The sequence below is a fragment of the Corapipo altera genome, unplaced genomic scaffold (genome assembly GCF_003945725.1).
Source record: "Corapipo altera isolate COAL_440 unplaced genomic scaffold, ASM394572v1 62, whole genome shotgun sequence".
Taxonomy (NCBI): Eukaryota; Metazoa; Chordata; class Aves; order Passeriformes; family Pipridae; genus Corapipo; species Corapipo altera.
The window spans coordinates 10,949,486-10,972,033 of record NW_020884894.1 but is presented as its reverse complement, the minus strand read 5'-3'; the positions used below and the strand labels follow the sequence as shown (position 1 = coordinate 10,972,033).

General features: G+C 47.3%; 1 protein-coding gene across 1 annotated transcript; it reads left to right on the top strand.

The window, feature by feature from the left end:
* The first annotated feature begins 6,517 nt into the window (after positions 1 to 6,517).
* PNP (purine nucleoside phosphorylase) lies at positions 6,518 to 20,136 on the top strand. The gene is made up of 6 exons (XM_027646660.1): positions 6,518 to 6,659; positions 10,014 to 10,183; positions 10,487 to 10,590; positions 11,868 to 12,043; positions 15,030 to 15,220; positions 16,127 to 20,136. The coding sequence occupies exons 1-6, from the start codon at positions 6,637 to 6,639 to the stop codon at positions 16,342 to 16,344; spliced, it is 882 nt and encodes a 293-aa protein (XP_027502461.1). The 5' UTR covers positions 6,518 to 6,636; the 3' UTR covers positions 16,345 to 20,136.
* Positions 20,137 to 22,548: the final 2,412 nt, after the last annotated feature.

Below are 22,548 nucleotides of genomic sequence, written 5' to 3'. Positions count from 1 at the left end.
CTGGGGCAAATGAATGAAAGCAGGTGAGCAGCTGGTGAGGTGGGGAGCTGGGGGCGTGGTCTCTCTTTTATTGCTCAGGGCACTCGGTAATGGCATTGCTAAAATCTGATCTTTAGCTCATGAGAATTTAAAGTTAATGAGAATGTGGTACAGTCTGAAACATTTGTGTCTTGTGTTTGTAGTAAAATCCTGAACAGAGCTTTCCTTTACTTTTGGCTTTCCCTCCGGTACCTGCAGTGGTGCTGTGATGTTTCAGTGACCTTCCTTTTGTTATTCCTGTGTGCTCACACACCAGGCACCAGACTTGCACTGACTGACTTCTGTGGGCCACGGGTAATTAAGTCATTGAGCTTAAGGGTTGATTCTTTTTAATTTCTTCTTAAACACTTAAATCACCTTGCCACGTGTTCTTGGGTTCTTAAGTGTTTGGATAACGCTACCGAGAGGAAAACTACTATTCAGCTCGTAGGGGAAAGTGGTAAGAAAGACTTTGACCTTTTCTGTCCTACCCTACGAGGCTTTTACTGTAGTTTGCAGCTTTTCAGTGTCAGTCTCCTGGACTGCTGAAGATAAGGCTCTTCCAAAACAGAGGAGAGAGCAATTCGTCACTGGGCATGTGACAGTACAAGAGCCCTAGCTAAAATAAATGTGATTGAACAGCACACTTAAGAAAAATGTGATACTTTTTATGAAATTAAACCTTTAACTCAGCTTGTGAGCTTCAGAGTCCTCCTATGTTTTTTGAAATCTCTTCAAGTTAAAGCACAAATCTGAGTAGATGCTTTTGTATTATGCATAATAATACCTTTTTTAGTTTTTTGTCCATGTAGGACACTGAAAATGGGAACATAGCACTCTGTTCATGGATTAGTCCTGCTTCTGTGGACCTAATCTTTACCAGCTGATTGACAGCTGATCTTTTCCCAGTCAGACCATAACCTGTGTGCACAGCTGTGGCACCAACAGCCCCAGATGGAAGCATCTGCCTTTGAGGGAATACTGGGCAGTTAAACATCTCATTAAGAACAGCATCCTCTTGTTTACGTCTCTGACTTTTTTCTTTTTCCTTGTGTAATTATACTATGTGATGGAGATGGGGAGTATTACCTGGAGCATTTGGGAGCTCTTTCAGTCATACTGGATGTCCTCTGGGAAGACTATGGTGAGCCCTGGCAGAAAATCCATAGATTCTGTAGGACATCCCATACTTCTCACCCTGCTTCTAAAGATCAGCCCCAAACCCATGTAATTTTGGGATAGCATTGCTGTGGTAGAGTAGTCAGGAGAAGGCTCTCAGTCAGGTGTGAGAAGAATCATCCACAGTGATTATGTGCATGATTGTGATTAGATTTATTGCTAATTCAGTGCCTAAACTTTGCCCAGTGCAGTGTCTGACAGCACTGTCATCTGTGGTGCACGATGCTGGGATGGCTGGTTGCCCTTAATGCAGTGGCTTTGCATGACCTTGGGGACTGCTCTGTAAGGGTCATTCTTGTTCTGCTCCTGGCCTGCAGTCCAAAGTCAGACAGATCTACATTTCATTTTCCTCCCTGCAAGAATTGCAGCCACCATCAGCTACAGGGAGAGTGAGTTGGGAGAGTTCAGTAAACTACATCTAATGTAGACAATTAGTGAAATGATCTACGGTTGTCTAACCTTTGCTTATTTAAACAAAAATCAGTGAGATGAAAAAGAAAACCTATAGACTTTTCAATAATGTGTCATTATTGCTCCACAAATGAGATAATGAGGAAGCATTGATCCTGTTGGAACAGCACAAATACATCCTGACAGACCATGGCTACAAATGGTGCTCTGTTCACCTACTGACCTCCAGAAAGCAGCATTTTCCAAGGAGAGCTTTTGGAGAAATGGGAACATGGTCCTGGGGCCTGGTGAAAGGTCTGGCATCCAGTTCCACAGTGTGAAAGTATGACTGATTAGTGAAAACCAGACCACAAAGCAGGAGGAACCTTGGTCCTCTGCTGTTTTGATAGGAGTAAGTGTCCTGCCCATGGAAAAGTCATATTCTTCCTGTGGAGCAGCACATTGGAGCCCCAGGCCAACAGCTTGCTGTGATGCCAGAATATGAACTGTATTTACCTGTGTTGAATAGGGGAATATATCTGTTTTCAAGAATCTTTAGTGATACATAGAGCTGTGTAGTATCATTTAACTATCTGAGAATTGTTTTCTTCTGTGACAGGCCTGAAAGCATTTCTTCCTTATTCCTTAGAATTTTTAGTTCTTTTCAAGTTATTTCTGTTTATTGTGGGCCAGAGGGGTACCTGGCCTTTTGTAGTTTCTAATCTGCCAGGATCTGTGGTTTCTTTTCCACTTATCTTCACTAAAGTGTTGTTTCAGCCATCCACCACACTTTCCCCTGAGCCCTCTGATTTTTTGCCTGCCTCAAAGCACTTCCAAAGCAAAAAGCCCATCCGTTCATCCCGAGCCTGACATACTGCTGATCCCTGGTTGTGCTGATTTTATCCCTTCAGAAAGTACAACTCCTTTCCCTCAAATCCCCAAAAGGTCCTTTTTATACCTTTTCTCACTGAATTCCTTGGCATGGGTGCCTTTGCTTCTGCAAACCCCCATGGCCACAACCCCAGCCTTATCCTTTGCTGTTTGACACCTCTTCTAGGGCTGGAAGATGGAAGTGTTGGCTGGTATTAAGGCATCTCTGCTCTTTTACTGTTTTCTGTGGTATCATTTATTCACAGGTTTCATCAAGTTGCTTTCTCTTTCTGCCTGAATCTTATAAAGACAGTGAGTTTTTACAGAGCTTTACAGAGTTTTTACAGAGCTGCCTTACAATTTGTGAGCGCTGTGCCTGCTTCCCTGCCAGTAAACATCATGAAACCCTTTACATTAACTGATCTCTGCCCTAAAAGCCATTTCCTCACTGCCCTCACAGGAGGGCTGTTCAGGGCTGCACATTTTGGGCGGCTGGAAGCTTTTTTCTGACGTCTTGCCTAACTGAACACGCATCTCCCTGGCTTCCTGCTGCCTGTCTTAAGTTTCTGTATCTCTCCTGCCTCCATGGCAACATTTTCAGGCTGTCATCAGAGCATTGCTTTGCTCTTATTTTGCTCAGCTAACCATGACAAGCTCTTTGAACGTCTGGTTTTCTGTTCCCTTGGCCATCCCTTTGCTGCATCCACTCTGGTCAGAGGTGTCTTTTCTGTCCACTTACAGTGAGCAGCACAGGCACCACTTCCAGCAGATCTTGCTAGAGGTTTCTGTTACAATGGTCTGTAGGGGAATAACTTTTTCTGGTTTATAATTCGATTTTATTTAACTTTCCTGTGGCTGGTGACACTCCAGTGGCTGTCCAGGCTAACCAGCGTACAAACAATCATGAATTTCCCAAATGAAGAGTTTCCAAATTGCTACAAAACCACAACTGATTAGTTCTTGGCATTTAGTGACTTTTCTTAATCAAACCTGGAACCTGTGCTTTTGGTAGTCAGCAGAAAAGCAAAATCTTTCAAAGCTTTATCCATTTCACCTTCCTCCAAAACACAGGGGCAGAATCCTGGCTTTTCTAAGGATGAAAGGAATTGGGAAAAATTCCCCTAGGCAGTTGAGCACTGCACCTGTAAGGGTCTGGTAATGCCTGTAGGGCTTTGGGGGGATATTTTCTTCTGGATAGGCTAATCAGGGTTGTCCTCACTGTGTAGACACCCCATTCATGCTTCTGCAGCTCAGTTCCCCTTCCCAAAGGAGTGATGTGCAGTATGGGTGAGAAGACTGCAAAGTAATTTGATGCTGTGATAATGTCAGCACACAGGGAAGTGGGAGACTTACCCTAAAGCATTAATTAAATGTTTTGATGAAATGCTTGCAAAATACTTCACGACACTTCTTTAGATAGAAATTGCTGTAGGAATGTAAAGCAGTGTTAGAAAATGATTTCAGGTGATTGTGCCTGCATCCTGTAGCAGTTGAAGTTCTAGCTACAGAAGCAGGGCTTGAACGACAGCCAAGTCAGTGAAATCAGGATTATAGATACAAATTGCTGCAGACACATACATACAGAAAGAGATGAGTGAGATTCTTTCAGGACAGAAGACCATCAATACTTTTTTCAGGATTACACAATCTATTCAATAGCTTATTTTTCTGGATGGATCTGCTCTGGAGTTCTCCCTACAGTCTAATTGGCATGAATGCCCTCAGTGCTCAAATTAATTTTTTCCTAGCAGGGTGAACCTTTATCTCGCCCTTGTCCAGCCGATGCAGCATTACAGGTTAAAACTCAAGTTAATTTTTGTTGCTGTTGAATAACAGACACTGCAGAAAGATAGATAAAATGGTCCCTTTTTGATAATCCTGTTTTCCATGTAAATCCAAGCTAGGAAGGAGATTGTCTTAGACGAGGACAAATTGGGAAGAGCTCTCAGGCTGTCTGATCTCTCTTGTCTGCTTTGCAAAAAAGAATCAGATTAATGAACGTAATCAGATTAAGGCTAAAGAAGGGAACATATCTGGGGGGCATCAGAACTCTGCTGATACCAACAAACTGTATGGAAAATCAACGTTATTGGCCTAGCATTGCTCTGTAATTTAATTAATGGGAGCAAATAATGGCTTTCAAAGAAGTCCTGAGTGATGGCAAGAGGAGCTTGGTCTTCCAGAGGGCAAAAAGACCTGAGGGAGCTGGGAAGTGGCTCTAAGACCCTGTTTTAGGTCCTCTGGCACGGTGGCTCCTGGCTAAGCAGTGTGGGCCTTCTTTGGGCACAGGGTTTGGTGCAGTTAAATCTGCCCCAAACCATCTCTGCTCTCAGTCTGCTGTGTTTTGTGCAGAAAAACAACACTGTAGAAAACAGAGGATATACCCAGAACAGGCAGAGACAGAGATGACTGAGGTTCAGAGATACAAGAATGAGAACGACAAAAAGGAGACGTGTGAAAAATGAGGGGGAACGTGGTGAAAACAGAGTTAGAAAGAGGGCACAGAAGGGAAAATGATTTATAGAGCAATATTAGACCCTTAATGTTGATTTTTTTCCACTGCCTCCAGCAAACTGAGAGCAAGATGCACCACGCCAGGGCAGCAGTGTACTGCTGGGCCCTGAAGTGGCAGCACTCTCACCTGCTTGTCTTTAGAGAACAGGCATTTTAAGCTTTCTAAGAGAAAGTAAGAATGTGGTGGAAGTGGGAACACACAGAAGAAAGGGAGAAGAGGGTCAAGAACTTGAGGGAGAAGGGCCCTTATTATGGTTTCTGATCAGATCCATTTTCTGTTTCTTTGGTGCCAACTGTACCTTTCAGGAAATAAAACAGAATTTGATGTTTAAATTCTGCTGGTTGTTACAGACTCCCAGCCTGTGCTGGCGTCAAGGCCGGCACTGGGTTTTTGTTTTCCAAAATGAAATATATATCTCCCTAAAAATGCCCAGGGGTTTTCTTGCTGCATTTTATTACTTCGTTTGAATTTGAAGTTCTCTGAGACAGTTTTCTGGGGCAACAAATGGGATGTTTGATGTGAGGTCTTCAAGACCAAGAGGTAGAGATGAATGGAAGCAAAAAGAAATACGAGACTTGGAATGGGTGCTGCCCAGATTTCTAATTTTTATTCTTAAATGTCTGGCTGATTTGTCTAGGAATTGACAAGTTCTGATTGAGGTTTTGTCCCTGTTTGGGATATTTATAAATTCTACCCCCATGTGTCCCCTCTGGATCTATTAAGCTGTGAATGCATATTTTAGCTGTGGCCTTTTATCTGGGGCATGTAAGGTCTCTACTCATCACTGCTTTTCTTGAATTTTTTTGGCATCCAATTGTCTTGGAAACATCTCTGGCTCTCTGTAAAATGTGGCTGACATCAGTTGTTGAGATCATACACTGTCACACAAACAGATCCACACAAAAAGCTTGTTTTAAGCTTTGTTTTCATATAAAACAAAGCTGAAATTAGAAGGGCAGATGATGAGGCCTCTGACTTTTTTTCCCCGTGTCTCCCATACTCAGCTGAACAGAGGTTTAGCACCTCTCAAGGCAGTATTTCCTTTTGGGAAGGGTGAGGCAATTAAATGTGTGAGCAAATAAATAAATAAATAAATCTGGGGGAGGAGCTAATGGGTCATCACCCCTGGCTGCCATGAAAGGATGGGAGGACAATGGTGTGGGCTGTGGAAAGCTCTCATTGCAGTGGTGGCTGGCACGGGTCATCCTGCAGAGTCTGCACGCTCCCAGTGAGCTCATGCCACGCTCCCAGGGGTTGGAATTGCAAAGGAGCAGGTGACTCCAGCTACCAGCTGGTTCCCAGGTGATGCAAGAGTGTGCAAATCCAGGCAGATCCCTTGTCAGCACAGTCGTGTGCGTGCGTGTGGAATTTCCAGGCTTAATGCGCATTCTAAAGTGTGTGTGTTGCGTGTGAGCTTTCTGTGGAGCTCTAGAGCATGTGTGTCATGTGGGGTGAGGCCAGAAAAGCAGATGTCCTGGCCATGCCCCTCCTACTCGGGGATTGGAGGTGCTCAGGGGAAGCTGGGACACACCTCCCGGACTCACGGCCAGAGGCAGCAGCAGCTTCTGCAGGTTCAACAGGCCTCTGCCCTTTGGTCAAACAAAAACCTGCAGCTCCCTTTCCACCACCCATCCCCTTCTTTTGGTTAACCAGAGAGGAGGAGGATGGCCTATGCAGAGGAAGACAGGTAAGGTGCTGTGAAACAGGGGATGCACAGACATCCTGGCTGGAAAGGGGCTGGTGAAATTGCATCTCTTTTTCTCACGTCGTTTTCCTCTCCTTCCTACTGGGCACTCAATAAATGTCAGACAAAGGCTGCTCAGAAGTAAACATCGTATTATTGAAGAGGAATCTGGCCATCTGCCTGTGTCAGGTGCTGGTATTATGAAATATGGCAGTGGCAGGTGACCTTGGGAGAGGTTATGGGCCAGAAGAGGCAACTATCTCATGTGGAGAGGCACAGGCTGCGAATACGTATGGCTGTGTGCCCCCAAACCAATGCTTTAGCTGTTTATTGGGATATGTCTGCTTTTTTTTTTTACGTGGATTTGCTCTCAACCGACCCAGGAGCACAATGAGGGTGGGGTTTTTCGTGCCATAAAAGATCTGTCACCGGTGACAGTCCTGTGTTTTGCAACAGAGGCGTTTCCGCGGCGGATGACAGCAATCACAATAAAGGGGATTGTGCTTTCAGCTGATCCTGTGATTTAATCCAAAGCGATGCTACTGAGCACTATTATTAGGTGTGCATTGTTGGAGGCAGAGTAGCTGAAGGGGCCTTTGTGCTACATGTATTAATTCAAGCAGTCAAAAAGCTCGCACAGGCCTCGTGCTCGTGCGGTTCCGGGCTAAACAATGTGGTTGGTGACCCACAGATCGAGCTCCCCCTCTGCTCCTGCTGTGCAGGTATCTCCCTGAAATTATCTCCCTGAAATTCAGAAATTATCAGTGCTCGCCAGTCCCTTTGATGTGTGCATCTGGAAGGCTTCTGAAAACCAAATACTGCAGGCAGATTAATTTTGGCGTGGCTGTGCTCTCAGCACTAGGGACAGCTCTGACGTGCCCAAAGCCTTTGGGATGGACAGGGCTCTGCCAGGCCCCTGCACGCTGGCTGGAGCTCCATCCAGGCAGGGAGACATGTGCAGCACTGGAGTTTTAGTTCTTTGGGTAAGAAGTATTTTAATATCTTCTGTTTAAGAAGAGAAAAAAAAAAATCCCTGGAACTTGGCACAGCTCAGTCAGACCCGATATCTTCAGCAGACATCGAGTGATTCATCCTGCACTCCTAAAATTTCTGAGGATATAGGAGTAATATCCATTCTTTAATGTTATTTTGCAAGGGTGTATGCACCTTTTTTAAAAAAAAATACAGAGACAAAGGGGATTATGGTCAAGAGGAAGAGCAGATCCTGGTGACCTCGTTCTTTTCTCATGCCTGCCACAGGTATGTCAAAAACTTGGGTATTGCATATAAATTCTCTTGGTTCCCTTGAATTTCCAAACAAGGATTACAGTTATTCAATGGAGAGATTGGGTGAAATTGTTCATTAATGTATGTAAAGCACTTTTAAAGCTTTTGTCTGGGAGCAAGCGATAATATAGTCAAGTGTAGACCTCATTAATGTCATTTTCACAGCTCCTGCTTATTTCAGGAGCTCATGGTACACTTGGAAAATTCAACAATATGTGACGGTAAATAAACTTCCTCATTTCCAGACTTTTCCTTTGAAAAGTGTTTCAGCTAAGTAGGACTCTTCTTTTTAATCCATGTATATGGAAGTTATTTCTTCTTATTGGATTGCAGGTTTATGATATTTTCGGGCATTTTTGACATCACAGTTTGTAACTGGGAACATAAGTTTGTTGTACAACACGTTGGACAGGACTTGCAGTAGGAGCTGGACAGCTAGGAGAGGAAAAGCTCACAGAAAATATCTGTGCAGTAACTACCTACCCTGTCAGTATAAAGGAAGAAAAAACATAGGCTTGAGATCCTCTGTTTCAATGTCTGATACCTCAGTTGGAGGACTCAGTTGTACACAGGCAGTCAAATCCTCTTAGTCAGTGGCCTGACACCTCCTGGAGTGAGGAGCACCACTGTGAAAGCTTTTCTGCATATCCTCTAAGGCTGCAGACAGCAACATCACAACAGTACTGAGGTTTACACCTCTAGAAATCAAGAGACTTGGTTAAAAAAAAAAAAAAACCACCAAAAAATAAACATTCACGAAGCAGACGGTGAGTGCTTATCAGCATCACAGGTGATGTAAAATTGACTGGAGGCCTCGCAGTGTCTGATTCTCTCACCTCTCAATAAGCAGATCAGCTTCTCATATAGAGAACCTTTTTACCCCTACCTGTGTTGGTTCACTCCAGGACCTCGTCCTCTACCTTGTACAGTCATTAATTCTGCTCATCAATGGTAATGATTGAGTTGCTATCAAGAACTGCTGTTGGTACCCCTGCTTTTGAGGAGAGTTTCCAATCGACCTTGGTATTGACTTTCAGGAGGTATCTGCATTGTCCTGTTGGAAACAGGATTATCGGATTATTTCCCTATTGATCGTGTTTCAAAACTGTGATTAAAGCACCTGAATACTGGGCTAAGAGGTTAAAAATTGAACTTCTCTCCCCTCCCCTGAGACAACTGCACGACTGTACAGAGTACACACTAATGCCAACTTCTATCCCACCTCCTGGCAGGGGGGCTCAGTGCTGCATAAGACTTTTTTTGCCAAGGTGTTGGAGCAGTCCCCCTCTTAAATGGGCATAAACTCTGGAGCCCAAATTCCTGGTTTTCACTTGTTTTGATGTAGACTGATGTCCTTGGACCTCTTGCCTAGGACTAGACTGTGCCCCCTGCCCACTCTGTGGGAGAGAAGAGGCTGAGGGAGATCTCCATGTTTATCCTCCTGTGCTGAAGGCACGAGGGATCGAGAAGGTGGGTGTTTGAGGTGTGGTACCAGGCCCTGAAGGAGGCACTGGGAGCTGATGGCACTCAACACTTACGGAGATTGGCTCCTCCATCTCTGTAGATGATTCTTGCCCTATGTCTCAGTAGTCAGGCTACTGCAGAGGACAGTGTCTACTTTTTCATCAGCCCAGCACTCCAGCCATGCTGTTGAGGTGCCTTTGGAGTTCCATCCTCTTGGGTTTCCCCATCACAGGCTGCACATCCCTGTGCACACACATATAGGTTGCAATTTCTCAGTCTAAGTGTGCTTTTGCCTTCCTTCGGTGACTCTGGAGAGACCAGAGCCCATCAGAAGCAGGAGTGGTTATGCCTTGTGACATTTCTGTGATCTAGGTATCATTAGCCATTCTTCAATGACAGAATGAAACTGGCAAAGATGATTCAAATGCCTTCCCTGGGTATATACATGAGATTAAAAGCGATACATCTTCAATAATAGCAGTGAAGCTTCTATTATTATAGCCTTAATGAAATTTCCTTTTCTTTGCACCTTTTCAGGACTTGTATCCTTTGAAGCTTGTTCTTTGAATGGGTTGATAGTCTCCCTGACCTGTTTTCCTTCTGCAGGAACAGCTATGAGGTGTACAAGGAAACAGCAGATTGGTTACGTGCCCGAACCGTCCAGCGCCCAAAAATCGCCATCATCTGCGGCTCCGGACTGGGAGGCCTGGCTGACGTGTTGGATAATAAGACAGTCTTTCCCTACGAGGACATCCCTCACTTCCCACGGAGCACAGGTCAGCACAACCCCAGGGCACCAGCATCCCACCCCTGGGCAGCCCTGCAGCACAGCCTCACCCAGAGATCACCTGAGCCGACGCGCTCCTCTTGGCATCGCCCCGCGCGCCAGTCCCTCGGTGCTGAAATGTGTGTTCAGAGTGAAAAAATATAAACACCGTAGCACAGAAATATGTGTTTATTTATTTATTCGGCTTCCAGCCCCTGCTCTCGCTGCAGAGCAAAGCCATGGCCTGGCAGACCCCTCTGAAGCCCCAAGGCCTCGAGACCTGCGAGTGAAGTGACGCTGTGTTGGTTTGCAGTTGCAGGGCACGTTGGCAGGCTGGTGTTTGGGGAGCTGAGCGGGCAGCCCTGCGTGTGCATGCAGGGGCGTTTCCACTCCTACGAAGGCTACTCTGTCAGCACGGTGAGTCCTCCTCGAGGAAAACACTCACGCAGGGAGAGTGTAAAAAGAAAAAGGCAGAAAAAAGCAAAAGCGACTGCTTTCTTTGCTATCTAGCTGCGCATTGTTAGCTCTCACAATGAACTTGCATTGCTCTTGAAGTGAGGCTTTCTTAGATTTCAGATTTCTCCCCGAAAAATAAAATTGGGAGTTCAAACCAAGAGGCTTCTACTGGGTGAAGGTGATGCTGTGCAGCCACACAAATTGGCTAACCCTGTTACACTTGCAGGGGAAAACAGTTCATCATACAAGGCAGATTAATTTACATTCTTTAACTCAGGCAGTTTAATCATGATTTAAATCAGCAACCAGAAAACTCTGATAAGAATAATCTATTTTAATCTTCTTTTGCATTTGTATAGTTTACAGCTTTTTTTTTCCCCCTAGAAAAAACTCCCTGGCTACTGCAACTTGCTATACCCTCCCAGCTAACATATAGGAGTGTGTGGATAGTTGCATTTATACTGCCTAACATACACATATGTACATTTCTGTTAGAAAACACCAATAATATTTACTCTCTGACAGTGTTGTGTGTTCTTTTTTTTATTTGGATAGCTTTGAGATTTTCCAGGTGGCTGAGGTTGATTTGTGTTTGGATATAAACCACAACATTTGGCACCACTCAGCTTTTTACAGAAAAAAACAACTATTTTAAAATCACTCAATACGTAACTAGTTTAATCAAGACATGTTTGTCTGTTAAAATTAACTGGTTTCTTAAAGAAGTGGTGTCCACAGTTGGGAAATTTTCTGCTCACAGCCTCTCTAGCATTTGAGAGGGAGCAGCTATCATCCCAGTTCCTTTGTGACTCCTCAAAATAAAACTGTTAAAATTTTTTTCCAGTTCCCAGTTGTTCCTTAACTTTGGATTGCACTCCAGGGCCATATGCATAAGTAGTCACTTCAGTCAGCACAGTGGTTTGATCTCTGCAAGTCCTTGGCAGTGAGGAAGAACTATCTGTATGTTCTTTCTGTACCACCTTCATTTGACCTTAGTGCAACTGTGGGAAGTGTGGGCTTGGATTTTAATGGTGTTCATTACAAGATTAGGTTTTAATATGTTTAAAAACCATTAAAATTCTGTTTAAATTAGAAGAATGTTTAGAATTGGAGAAGGTTGATTTGTCTCTGTGTATAGACCCTTCTTTGCACCCACCAATTGTGATACTACAAATGCAGTAGCAGTAGCTGTCTGTTGGCTCTGATATTCATTGCACATGTGCCTTTGGTTCTTCCAGGTCACCTTTCCCATCAGGGTCTTCTTTCTCCTGGGGGTGGAGATCTTGATTGTCACAAATGCTGCTGGAGGACTGAATCCCCACTTCCAAGTGGGGGACATCATGTTCATAAGAGACCACATCAGCTTGTTTGGCTTGGGAGGGCAGAATCCACTGCGTGGACCAAATGATGAGAGGTAAGAAGGCATCAGCTCCATGTTACCAATGAATCCTTTCTTCCTCCAGCCACAGGCTGGGGCTGCCTGTTGTGCCTGCTGACAGATATTTACTGAGAGTAGAGTCTGGCTCCAGGTGTGCACAAGGGAAGAGTTAAAGCAATAGCTGTGTGTGCTGTGCCACCTGCCCTGCCCTCCTCAAGCACCCTGCCTTGGCTGTTGCTTACTCTTACAAGCCCAGAATGTTCTGTGCCATACAAGTAGGCTTCCGATCCTCTCCTGACATGACCCACTGCTGTCTCTTCTTGTCAACCCCTCTCTCTGCTGGTTCCTGTTAACTGAGCAGTTGGTGAACTGCAGTGTCCCCAGCCTGTGTTTACCAACAGCCATTTCTGGTGTGATGGAAGGGGTACAACAGAGGCCAGGCAGTGAGAGCAGGGCAAAGATAAAACCTCCAAATCTCCTGATAGCCACACTTGTATCCAGGTTGTTAAGCTGGGGTGCCATTGTTAACAGAATGGATTCATTGAAGGCATTGCTCTGATGAGAGAAGGTTGTCTTGGCAGCTTCTTCAGAGACCTCTAGACCTACAAGACTGACCTGCTGCTGGTTTTGCTGTGAGGTCAGGTTTCCTGTACTGGCTGTGTAGCAGAATCTTTACCCTGTGGTCAGAGCAGAGAGGGGCTTCCAACATATCCTCACCCCAGACTGCAGTTGCCTCTGGGCATAAAGTTGCTTTGAGAGGGATTTTGGACTAGGAGACCTCGAGGTCCCTTCCAGCATGAATTTATGATCCTAAAATCCTTCCAAGACACCACCAGTCTGGTAGGGTGGAAGGCAACCAGCATGAGCAAGGTCATGGCACTGAGAGGTTACATTCCAGATGGAGCAGTGCTCACAAAGAGAAGCCCTTTGGCTCTCAGATGGGGCTAAAAAGGGTGTGAGGACACGTCCACTGGAGATCCAGGCTGAGCAAAGGAAAGCATATCAGTTGTCAGGAAAATCAACATGGAAGCAGTAAAGATCCAGCGCTGTCACAAGCAGGAAAGAAAGAGGCCAGATTGTGACAAGGAGAAAACAGGAGCAAGAATTATTTCCTAACCAAGCTGGCAGGAAAAAAGGCCAGGAGACAGCCAGATATGTGAAGCCAGAGAACAGGCTGCTGAAGGAGGTGGTGAAGGAAGTGGTAGTTTATGAGCAAAGAGTGAGTTCAGATAATAAGATGGTTAAATCTGTTGTTGGGTTGGTACCTTCATCCTGAAAAATGGACATGTTTGCTGGGCAGGCATCTGGATTGTCCTTGGATCTTTCCAGAGAGAAAGTTCTGCTGAGAATAAGGTGGCCTGCCTGGCTTTCACTTAGGTTAGTTCCTTCCTGATGTAACAGCAGACCCGGCTCCTGCTTGTGAAGAATCTGAAAGGTGCCGGCAGCTGCCTCGGGAGAAATAACCACTGTGCTGCGATTCCATGGCGAGAGGACAGTAGCCATCTGAAGTGGAACATCTTTACATCTTTGTAGGTAGTGCTGTGGGTTGGAGGAAAGAGTGATCAAAAGCAGAGAAGCCACATGGAATGTTTAAAGCTCTCTGGACTTGCATAATTGCTCTGGAGCAGGAGGAGAAACGCCAATCAAACAACTGCATCTGGACAACGTTCAAAGGCAGCAGAGCTGCCTCATTGCCTCCCAGAGGCAGCTTCCTGGTGAAGACTGCAGTGCTCTGGGAGGTGACTTTTGCACTGCTGACCAAGGCATCAAAATGGGCAAAAGGTCTTTATGAATCAGGTTTCAAAGCATTGCGGAGCTTTAGCTGAGCAAACTCCTGAAATCCTGTCCAGCTGAGCTACCAGGAAGGATTTATCTAAGCACAACAGAGCAAAACCAGAGGCAATGAAGTGATGTGGAAATAATATTTTTTTAATAAATTAGAGATTGGCTTCTGCGTTGCTGGCCATCCTTCAGGAAAGGGAAGCAATTTTCATAGTGATGAGTACTTATTGCCTTCGACCAGAAGGGAAAGTTTGTTTTTATTTATATAATATTTATTGTTTATAAAAACAAAATAAGCCACCTCCTGCCCTAAGCATTCAGCTGGAAGAACATGTAAACAAGCAGGAGCTTTAATAGCCTAAATGAGGGACCCGGTCCACTCCTACTGAACTGCACTGGTGAATATGGCTGGGAGTTTATTTTCCAGGTTTCCTCAGTGGCAGCATAACAATCTTTGCCATCTACTCTGCTCTCCATGAGCCAGTAGAAAGATTCAGGAGCAGGACTGAGCTGTTATCTTAAGACCTAAGGCAAGCAAGAAACCCAGCCTTGAAGCAGAGGATGCAGGCTACCTAAAATATGGCCCTGGAGCTCCAAGATGTTAGTAGCTGCCTGCTGGGATGGGCCTTAAATGTGGTGGCTGGTGCTCCATCAGGGCCTGCTCAAACCCCCTCCCTGGGACAGCCTGTGGGACTCTGTGCCTCAGGGAGCCCAAAGGGCAACAACTGTTTGGTGGACAGTGTTTAAAAGTCACTATGAGCAATTACTGGGGAGAGAGAGAACTGGCCATCAGTGCTCGTGGAGACAAAAAGAATTGAATGACCATTTCAGAAGTGTTTGTGCAGTAAATAAGCAGCATCAGACCTTCCAACAGCCATAACTTCTATGTTCTGAGAGTTTTGGGTGATTAGATCTAGCAGAAATGTCATGCCCAAGAGGTGGTAGATACCCTGTTCCTGGAAACATTCAAGGTCAGGTTGGACAGGGCTCTGAGCAACCTGATCTAGTTGAAGGTGTCCCTGCTCACTGCAGGAGTTTGGATGAGATAGCCTTTAAAGGCCCCTTCAAACCCAAACTATTCTATGATTCTCTGATTTGAGAGTGATCTGATGATAAGGGCAGAATGAGAGGCTGCTCTGCCCTTGACATTTCCCCTCTCCCCAAAGGATGAGCACCCCTGGACTCTGAAGGACGGGAAGGTCGCGGTGTCACACGGCTGTGTCTTTTTACTGCCTTGCAGGTTTGGGGTGAGGTTTCCCTGCATGTCAGATGCTTATGAACAGGATCTGCTGGGCCTGGCAAAGGAGAGTGCCCAGGAGCTGGGCTTCCTGAGCTTCACCAGGGAAGGAGTGTACTGTGTGCTGGCCGGGCCCTGCTACGAGACCGTCGCCGAGTGCCGGGTGCTGCAGGCGCTGGGAGCCGACGCCGTGGGTGAGCCCAGGCTGGGCTGGCAGGGTTGGTTGGGCACATGGATTATACAGTTAATTCTGCTCAACGCTGACTTGCTTCAGTCTTTGAGTCTCTTAAGTCTCCCGGGGCTGGGGAAACGAGCTCTGTGTGTTTCTACTTCGTTCTGCAGTGGCTTAGTGCAGCTCCTTGGATGGATCTGCAGAAAGTCCCCGTGCTTATGGCTGCCCGGGGCAGGGATGGCAGCACAACATTGTGTTTGTTTCCCAAGCACAAGTCTCTTATGCTCAGATGGCTCCACTTCACCAGAGCTGAGTCTTTTTCTAATTTTTTTTTTTTTTAATTCTGACACCGTGAAGATTTTCGCTGTGCTTTCTCCCTACAAACCAGCCCCCCATAAGAGTCTTGTTTAGGGATGGTAATCATGGATACCTTCCCAACTATGCACAAGGAAAGTAAGGGCCATGATCCATATGATTCCTCCAGCTTGGCCCCCGGCTCGTGGAAGTCTGTTCATTAATACTTTGCAGATTCATTGTGTGTGAGGAAAGGAGCTCAGCTCCCCTCAAAGCCGTTTTTCTTTGCAATAGGTTATTTAACTGGGGAAGAGAGGAGCCAAATGACACAGCACATCAGTACTTTCCTCAGCAAGGCTGCAAGCAGCCTGACACGTCTTGAGGAGGGAGCTGTGGCTCAGGGATCAAATGCAGGAGGTTTATTGTGCTGAGCAGAGTAGTAACTGTAGTGCTGCAGCTATTTGAGCCTTCTAAGTGTCACATCCTTTAACTATTGCAGGGCTCAGGAACAGGGAGGTGGGGGGAAGGAGACAAGGGCATGTGCTTTGGAGGTAGGATGGTGGTTTGCAGCCTTGGAGAGATTTTGTTTGGTGTAAATCCTGACTCATTCTGGTCCTTTCCTCTCCCACCATAGGCATGAGCACTGTCCCAGAGGTGATTGTGGCCAGGCATTGTGGCCTCCGAGTCCTTGGGATCTCCCTCATCACCAACAAAGTGGTGATGAGCTATGACAGCCAGGAGAAAGCCAACCACGAGGAAGTGCTGCGCGTCTCGGTGGTCCGGGCTGAGGCCCTGCAGAAACTGGTCACACACCTCCTGGGGAAGCTGGGGGAAAGCACAAACTCTCTGTGACCCCCCAGCCATTCAGCATTCATATCCTAACGTGTGAACACTAGCAAGTGCTGGGGGAGAGCCGTTGGTGGGACTGTCCCCTTCTGCTCTCCTCCCTTTGAATAGACCTTTTTATCTTTGTGCTTTGTCTGAACAGGTGCAGAGGTTTGCTTTGAATCCTGCCAGAATGATCCCCTTGTTACTAGCCACTGGCCAAAGCAGGTCGCTGGCACTTAAACACTCTGGCAAGCCCCAGTGTTAGCAATGTGAGCTCCAGCTCCCCCTCATTCTGCTGTCTCTCTTGGCACAACACCCTCCTGCCCCGAGCCTCTGCTCCCCCGTGCCACATGAGCCTGGTCAACAGTTGGTCCTGGGGCTTGGTGCCTGCTGGGCCTGCTCTGGTGGGGCCTGGTCTGAAGCCAGTGGAAGTCCACAAAAAGACTCTGAATTCTGGATACATGAAATGGGCCAGGCTAAAGGTGAGGTCTGCCTGGAACAGGCAGTGCTGCAGAGCAAGTGAATTGCAATTGATTTTACAGCTTGGAAAACCACTGCATTCCCATGCATGGGGTTGTGCTCCCTTACCATGCCAGATGGTCTCCCAGAAAGTCCCCTCTTTGCTCATTCTTGGCTTCTCATGACCAGCTGCAGAGCTCAGTAGCTGTTTGCTACAATTCAGCTCTCCCCCAGCGCCCCTCACACCTCTCTGCTCTGTCTCAATTTACAGGGGATGAAAATGCAGCCCAACAACAAGGCATGACCTATCATGGCCAAAACAGAAATCCAGGTCCAGCTCTGCCTGGATGTGTTCTTTCTGTTTCTGGATGTTTTGGAGATCAGTAGCTTGAGCATTGGAGATTGGTTCCCTGTTGGTGTCACAAGACAGAGAGATCAGTTTGACCCAGTGTTTCACAACAGCTTTGCTCCACTGCTGCTTCTCCTGCAGCAGATGTTGGAGCACCACTGGTTTGAGGAGTTTGATAATGTGAAATTACAGTGGAAATATTTTGGAGCAGGTGTGATATTTTTCTGACTTTCCAGGTGCTCTTACATAAAGAAGTTGAGCCAAGCAGTGAGCAAAGGACAAACAGGAGAGGCTCTCTTTTACCAGCGTGCTGATGGTCTATCAAGGAAGGGGAACATTCACCAGAGTGGTGCATTATTCATTGTTCCTCAAAGGTCAGGCTGAGCTGTGGATGCAGCTGGATGTGAAACAGTGACTGTAATTATTAGATAACCTTTTTCCCTTCATTTATCTTGGAGTTCTCTATAAAGCCCATCACGGTCATAGTTAAATGTTTTCAGTTGACTCACTGGTCTGAACTGAAGACACCCAACTGGTCATGGAGAGCTCCCAACCTGCCTTCCTAAATTTAGCTGATCAGTTGTTTACCACTGACGCTTGCCCTCCGTCACAGCCTTCAGCCTTCCTTGACATTTCTTCCATTTTTTTTCCAAATGGGTGTTTGCTTGAAGCCCTTCATGCTGCAATTACTGGTGTCGACTGCAGCATCCGTGGTGCAGATGTTGCCACCAGGAGGAACAGCTGTGCCTTGAATGTTTTCCATGAAATGACAGCACTTCAGGTGTAGGGGAGATCTTGGGTGACCGCCCCGTCCCCTTCTCTTCTCGTGGGCAGGGTTACCTGTGCTCATTCCTGACAAATATCTGCCCAGCCTGGTCTGGAGGACTTGTGGAGGGGGAGGATTCACTGCTTGTGCTTTTCTGGCAGAGTCACTTGTTCAGCAGCTCCTGGAACTTGGAGGAGCCCTCAGAGACAGAGGCTCTTCCCATTTAGTGGCTCTGACTGTCAGGGCAGTCTCGAGGACCAGCTCTGGTGGTTTTCTGCAGAGGGGGAGGGACTCCAACTCCGTCTTCCACAGGGCTGTTGCCTTTTCAGATCTAGCAGGAGTGAAGTGCTTGTCACGTGGGGCAGCACAAGCAGCGAAATACGAAAAGTGCCAGATGTGCAGAGCAAGGAGGAGCCACTTCTACCTGCTCCCTTTTCAGACTTGCCCCAGTATGGGCTTGTTACAGGGCAGGGAGAGAGCAGATGATTTCCCCTGCCTGGAAAATGGTGCTTCACATTCATCTAATTAATACTTGGTAAATACAAAGTCTCTCAAGTGGGAGTGGAAGGCAGCTGTGCAGCTCGCTGTAGCTGGCAGCAGCCAGAGTAGCTAAGGCTGGGATTTCAGCAGGCTCCATTAATTAATCAGAGTCAGGCTGGGCTGTGATGTGAAGGGAAGCATCCAAAAAAACCTGCTGTTGTGCTGGTGCTTCTCAGGCGGGGTTTGAGATGAAGAGGAGCTTGGCAGCAGCAGCACCTGCTTCCAGCAGGCCGGGCCTGCTCCTCTCTCCAGCTGTACCGGAGGCAGATCCCCTGCTCTTGTGCCTGAATGTGGCTTAAATGCGACTTAAAATTGAATCTGGAAACCACCCTGCAGCTAAATCTTAGGCAAATTATGTCTTTTTTTTTTTTTTTTTTTTAAGAAATATTTTCTAAATAGTGTTTGAACCCTTAAACAGTTTGGGGCTCTTCTTTCTGCTGCTCAGGGTTGGCTTGGATGGCCCAAACTCTGCGTGAGTGTCCTCATTTTTGTCCCTGTAAGTGATGAGAGGGAAGATGCCCTGGGCACTTTGGAAAGGATCTTATTCATGCTTTATGGGGGAGAGGGAGAATACAGTTAACAGAGTGGGCTCGTCTGGCTTTGGGAGATACTTTTAATACAATTTTTTGAGTTTTTTTTAACTGCTGGTGAATTTCAAAAGTCTGAAATACAATGATGCAGGACAAATAAGATATGTAGGGAAGAAACTGAGGGAATAAAACCTGCTGTGATCCTGAAAACAGTGTTTTTGTTTGCTGTGCCAAGGTTGTTGTGTAGAAAAGAGGGAGGTGCTTAACACTCCTGCACTCCACCCCAGGCTGGAGGATATCCCTGGGGGACCCCACAGCACCACATCCCTGGGGAGCCAGAGCTCAAAGCTCTGGATAAGCAGGACCAACGTTGGACCAGCACTTTGTGCAGGTATTTCTTACTGATCCCACCAGGCTGAGGAACTTATGGAAGAAACACCAAGAACCAAAGGACCTGGACTAACTTTTGAGAAGCTGGAAGGTGTGATGGGCTGTGGTGGTGCCAGTGCAGCAAGTCACCTGTGTTGGAGGCAGGATGTGGGTTCCTTGGTGCTGTGCCTTTTTTTTTTAGTGCTCCTGGTGCTTTCTGGCAACATCCATGGCCGAAATGAGTAGGTTGTGAAACAACTTTGGCTTTCTTCGTTCCTATCCTCTGTGCCCCTTACCTGCTTCTGCAGTCCAGGGCATTATGGTCATAGGGATAAGCTGGAAGATGCACAAAAAGCTGAAAAACCTGGCAGGGGGTAAAAGAGTCCCAGATTGCATGATGATCCTGGCTGGATTGGGAACGCCACCAGCACTGGCTGTCCCATGCAGCTCTACCTGTGGCAGGGGGATCCATGGAAAACCTGTGTCTGTGCAGGGCACAGCTGGCACAGCTCCTCCTTTACTCCCTCACAGCCATGGATCCATGAGCCAGTCTGGCCCATCCTCTCTGCCAGCCCTTTCCTTTTCCTTGCTCACCGTTCCAGAGAAAACTTTTTGGATCATGAGTTCCTGCTGCTTCCAGTCCCCTGGAGAAGATGGAGATTGTTATATGGATGTGGGATCCACATGAAAGTGTGAGGCCAAGAGGAGAAATCTCTGCCACAGCCCTTGACTGGACCATATAATGAGTGTTTAAGTAGAGATCTCTGCTGTTATCTGCAAAACAACCTTGCAACCCCAAAAAACTGGTGATGTGATCCATCCTGTTTCCTTTGCAAGGCTCGGTTTTCCAGAGTTCCTTTTACATGTGGTTTGCCTTTTGCGTTCTTTCTTATATAAAAGTAAATCAGAAAGCTTTTAAAAGCCTGTGCTGTCTGCCTCGGCTCGGCAGCGAGCGTGTGCCTTGCCTTCAAGTTATCAAAATTCCCTTAGATGTTTCTCTTTATTGAAATCCTGCAGCTGAATTAAGGGGGTTCTGCTATAGTGGTGTGTTGTTCGGGGTTTTTCTGAAAGCTTTAGGTCTTCACTGCATGGATTTCATCTGCTGAAAAGAATTAAACTCTTCCCTGCCACAATGAATGTGGAGAGCAGGGGGGAGTGATGTGGGTCACGGCAACAGGGCTGATCTTGGAGCATTGCTGAATTAAAATCTGACTCTCTCAGCAGCATGGTGGGCTGCAATTTCCAAAATCTGATGGCATGTTCAGAGAGAATCATAAAATATCCTGAGTTGGAAGGGACCCACAAGGATCATCGAGTCCAGCTCCTGGCCCTGCACAGGACAACAACAGGAATCACACCATGTGCCTGAGAGTGTTGTCCAAACACTCCTTGGACTCTGTCAGACTGGTGCTGTGACCACTGCCCTGGGGAGCCTGTTCAGTGCCCAACCACCCTCTGGGTGAAGAACCTTTCCCTAATATCCAACCTAGGAAGTAATTTAAGAGCTGGGACGTGGGCGAAGGCTGGAGGGAACCATCCAGACTTTTCTCCTGCAGAGGGGACATGCCCTGTGCCCAGACACCCCTGTGGGAGATGACTTCAAACAAAAGAACAACCATCACTTGCTTTCCTTGCCTGAAGCTTCACAGCCCTCTCCAGAAGTCTTTCTCAACCTTAGCAAATCCCTTCCTGCAGCAACGAGCCCCTTTTCCTGCCGGCTGCTTCACAGAGGCAGCTTGGGGAAGTATTTCCCCAGAGAAGGCAGAGAGTGCACCCAGAGCCCAAATTTTGCTCCCAGGTCCCACCTTGGACCAGCCTTGGCTCTTTGTTAGCAGAGACCTGGGCATTGTGGAGCAGTGGGACTGTGATGGGCTGGTGACTCAGAGCCACCCCTGTGCTGGGGCTCCACTCCCTGTGGAGCAGAAGAAGATGGACCAGTGTCAGGTACCTGTGCTGCTTCTCTCCCCAGCCTGGGCACAACTGGAGACACATCCCTAAATCCAGCCCTACAGAGGCAGTGAGTGTCCCCTCTCAGCCCCCAGGAAAAAACTGCTCTGGAGGGAGGGGGATAGAAAAGCAGTGGGCTCAGCTGGGGGAAATTGCTCTGCAATAATGGGAAAAAGAATGTTTTTTTGGGTCTAATCTCTGTGCCAGAGCTCAGTAAATGTGAATGGAATACCCAGGACACCCTTCAGCATGTCATGTGTGCCTGAAGGCTGTGTTGTGCAACAGAGAGAAGGAGAAGGCCATCTTGCTGCCTGGTGTCCCAGTCTGGCTCTCCTCATGGGATGCTGGTGCAGCATCTCCCTTCCCATGCCTGGAGTCGGGTGTCCTGCCCTGCCCCAGCTTCCCACGGTGTTAGAGCCAGGTTTGGTGCCACCTCCATTGCTTTCAGCTCCCCCAGTCCCCAAGCCTGCATCCCCTGCCATTCGTGGGGGGGCACCTCACTTTTTTTCCAGCCAAGAGACAAAAAATAAGAGGTGCCAGCACCTGACAGGATGGGCAATCCCCTGGACAGCTGCCTGCTGCCAACTCCGTCCCTGCTCTGCGCACATCTGAACTTCCCTGGTGCCTTCTCATCTTTAATTAAGCACTTCCATCGGCTCAGCCTTCTCGCTGGATCTGAATTCCCCCCCCCCCCGTAGCCATGGCAACGCTTCCCCTGGGCAGGCTGCGCTGGAGCCGGTGACAAACCCCACGTGTGGCTGTTTGTTTGGGCCTGGAAATTTCCCTGCAATTTGGGGAAACTTGGGAAAAGAAAATCCCACGATGAGCTGGCGAGTGGCAAAGGGAGCCAGGGTGGGAAAGGTTTTTTGGGCTGAGCATCGCTCCCATCCCTCTAAGGAGCTCTGTTCCAGCAGGGATGGCAGAGCCTTGATCTGGAGGTTCCTTGGTTTTTCCTCCAAAAGATGGATGCAGTCCAAGTTTTGTGTCCTTGGGCGGTGAGTGACAGCCCTGCTGTGGCCATGGTCCCTTGGTGGTGGTGACACAAGAACTGCCTTGGCCCTGCTCCTCCTGCCAGGACCCCCAAACCATGAGGTGTGAAGCTGCCGTGAGGCAAAGGGACAGTGGCACAGGTGGGGTGGCACAGGGAAGGGACATGGTGACAGGGGTGAGGCTGGGGGCACAGGAGGGGATGCAGGGACTTGGGGAAGGGATGGAGTGATGGGCAGGAGGAGGTGACAGGGCAGGACTAGGTGTCAGGAAAGGGGTAG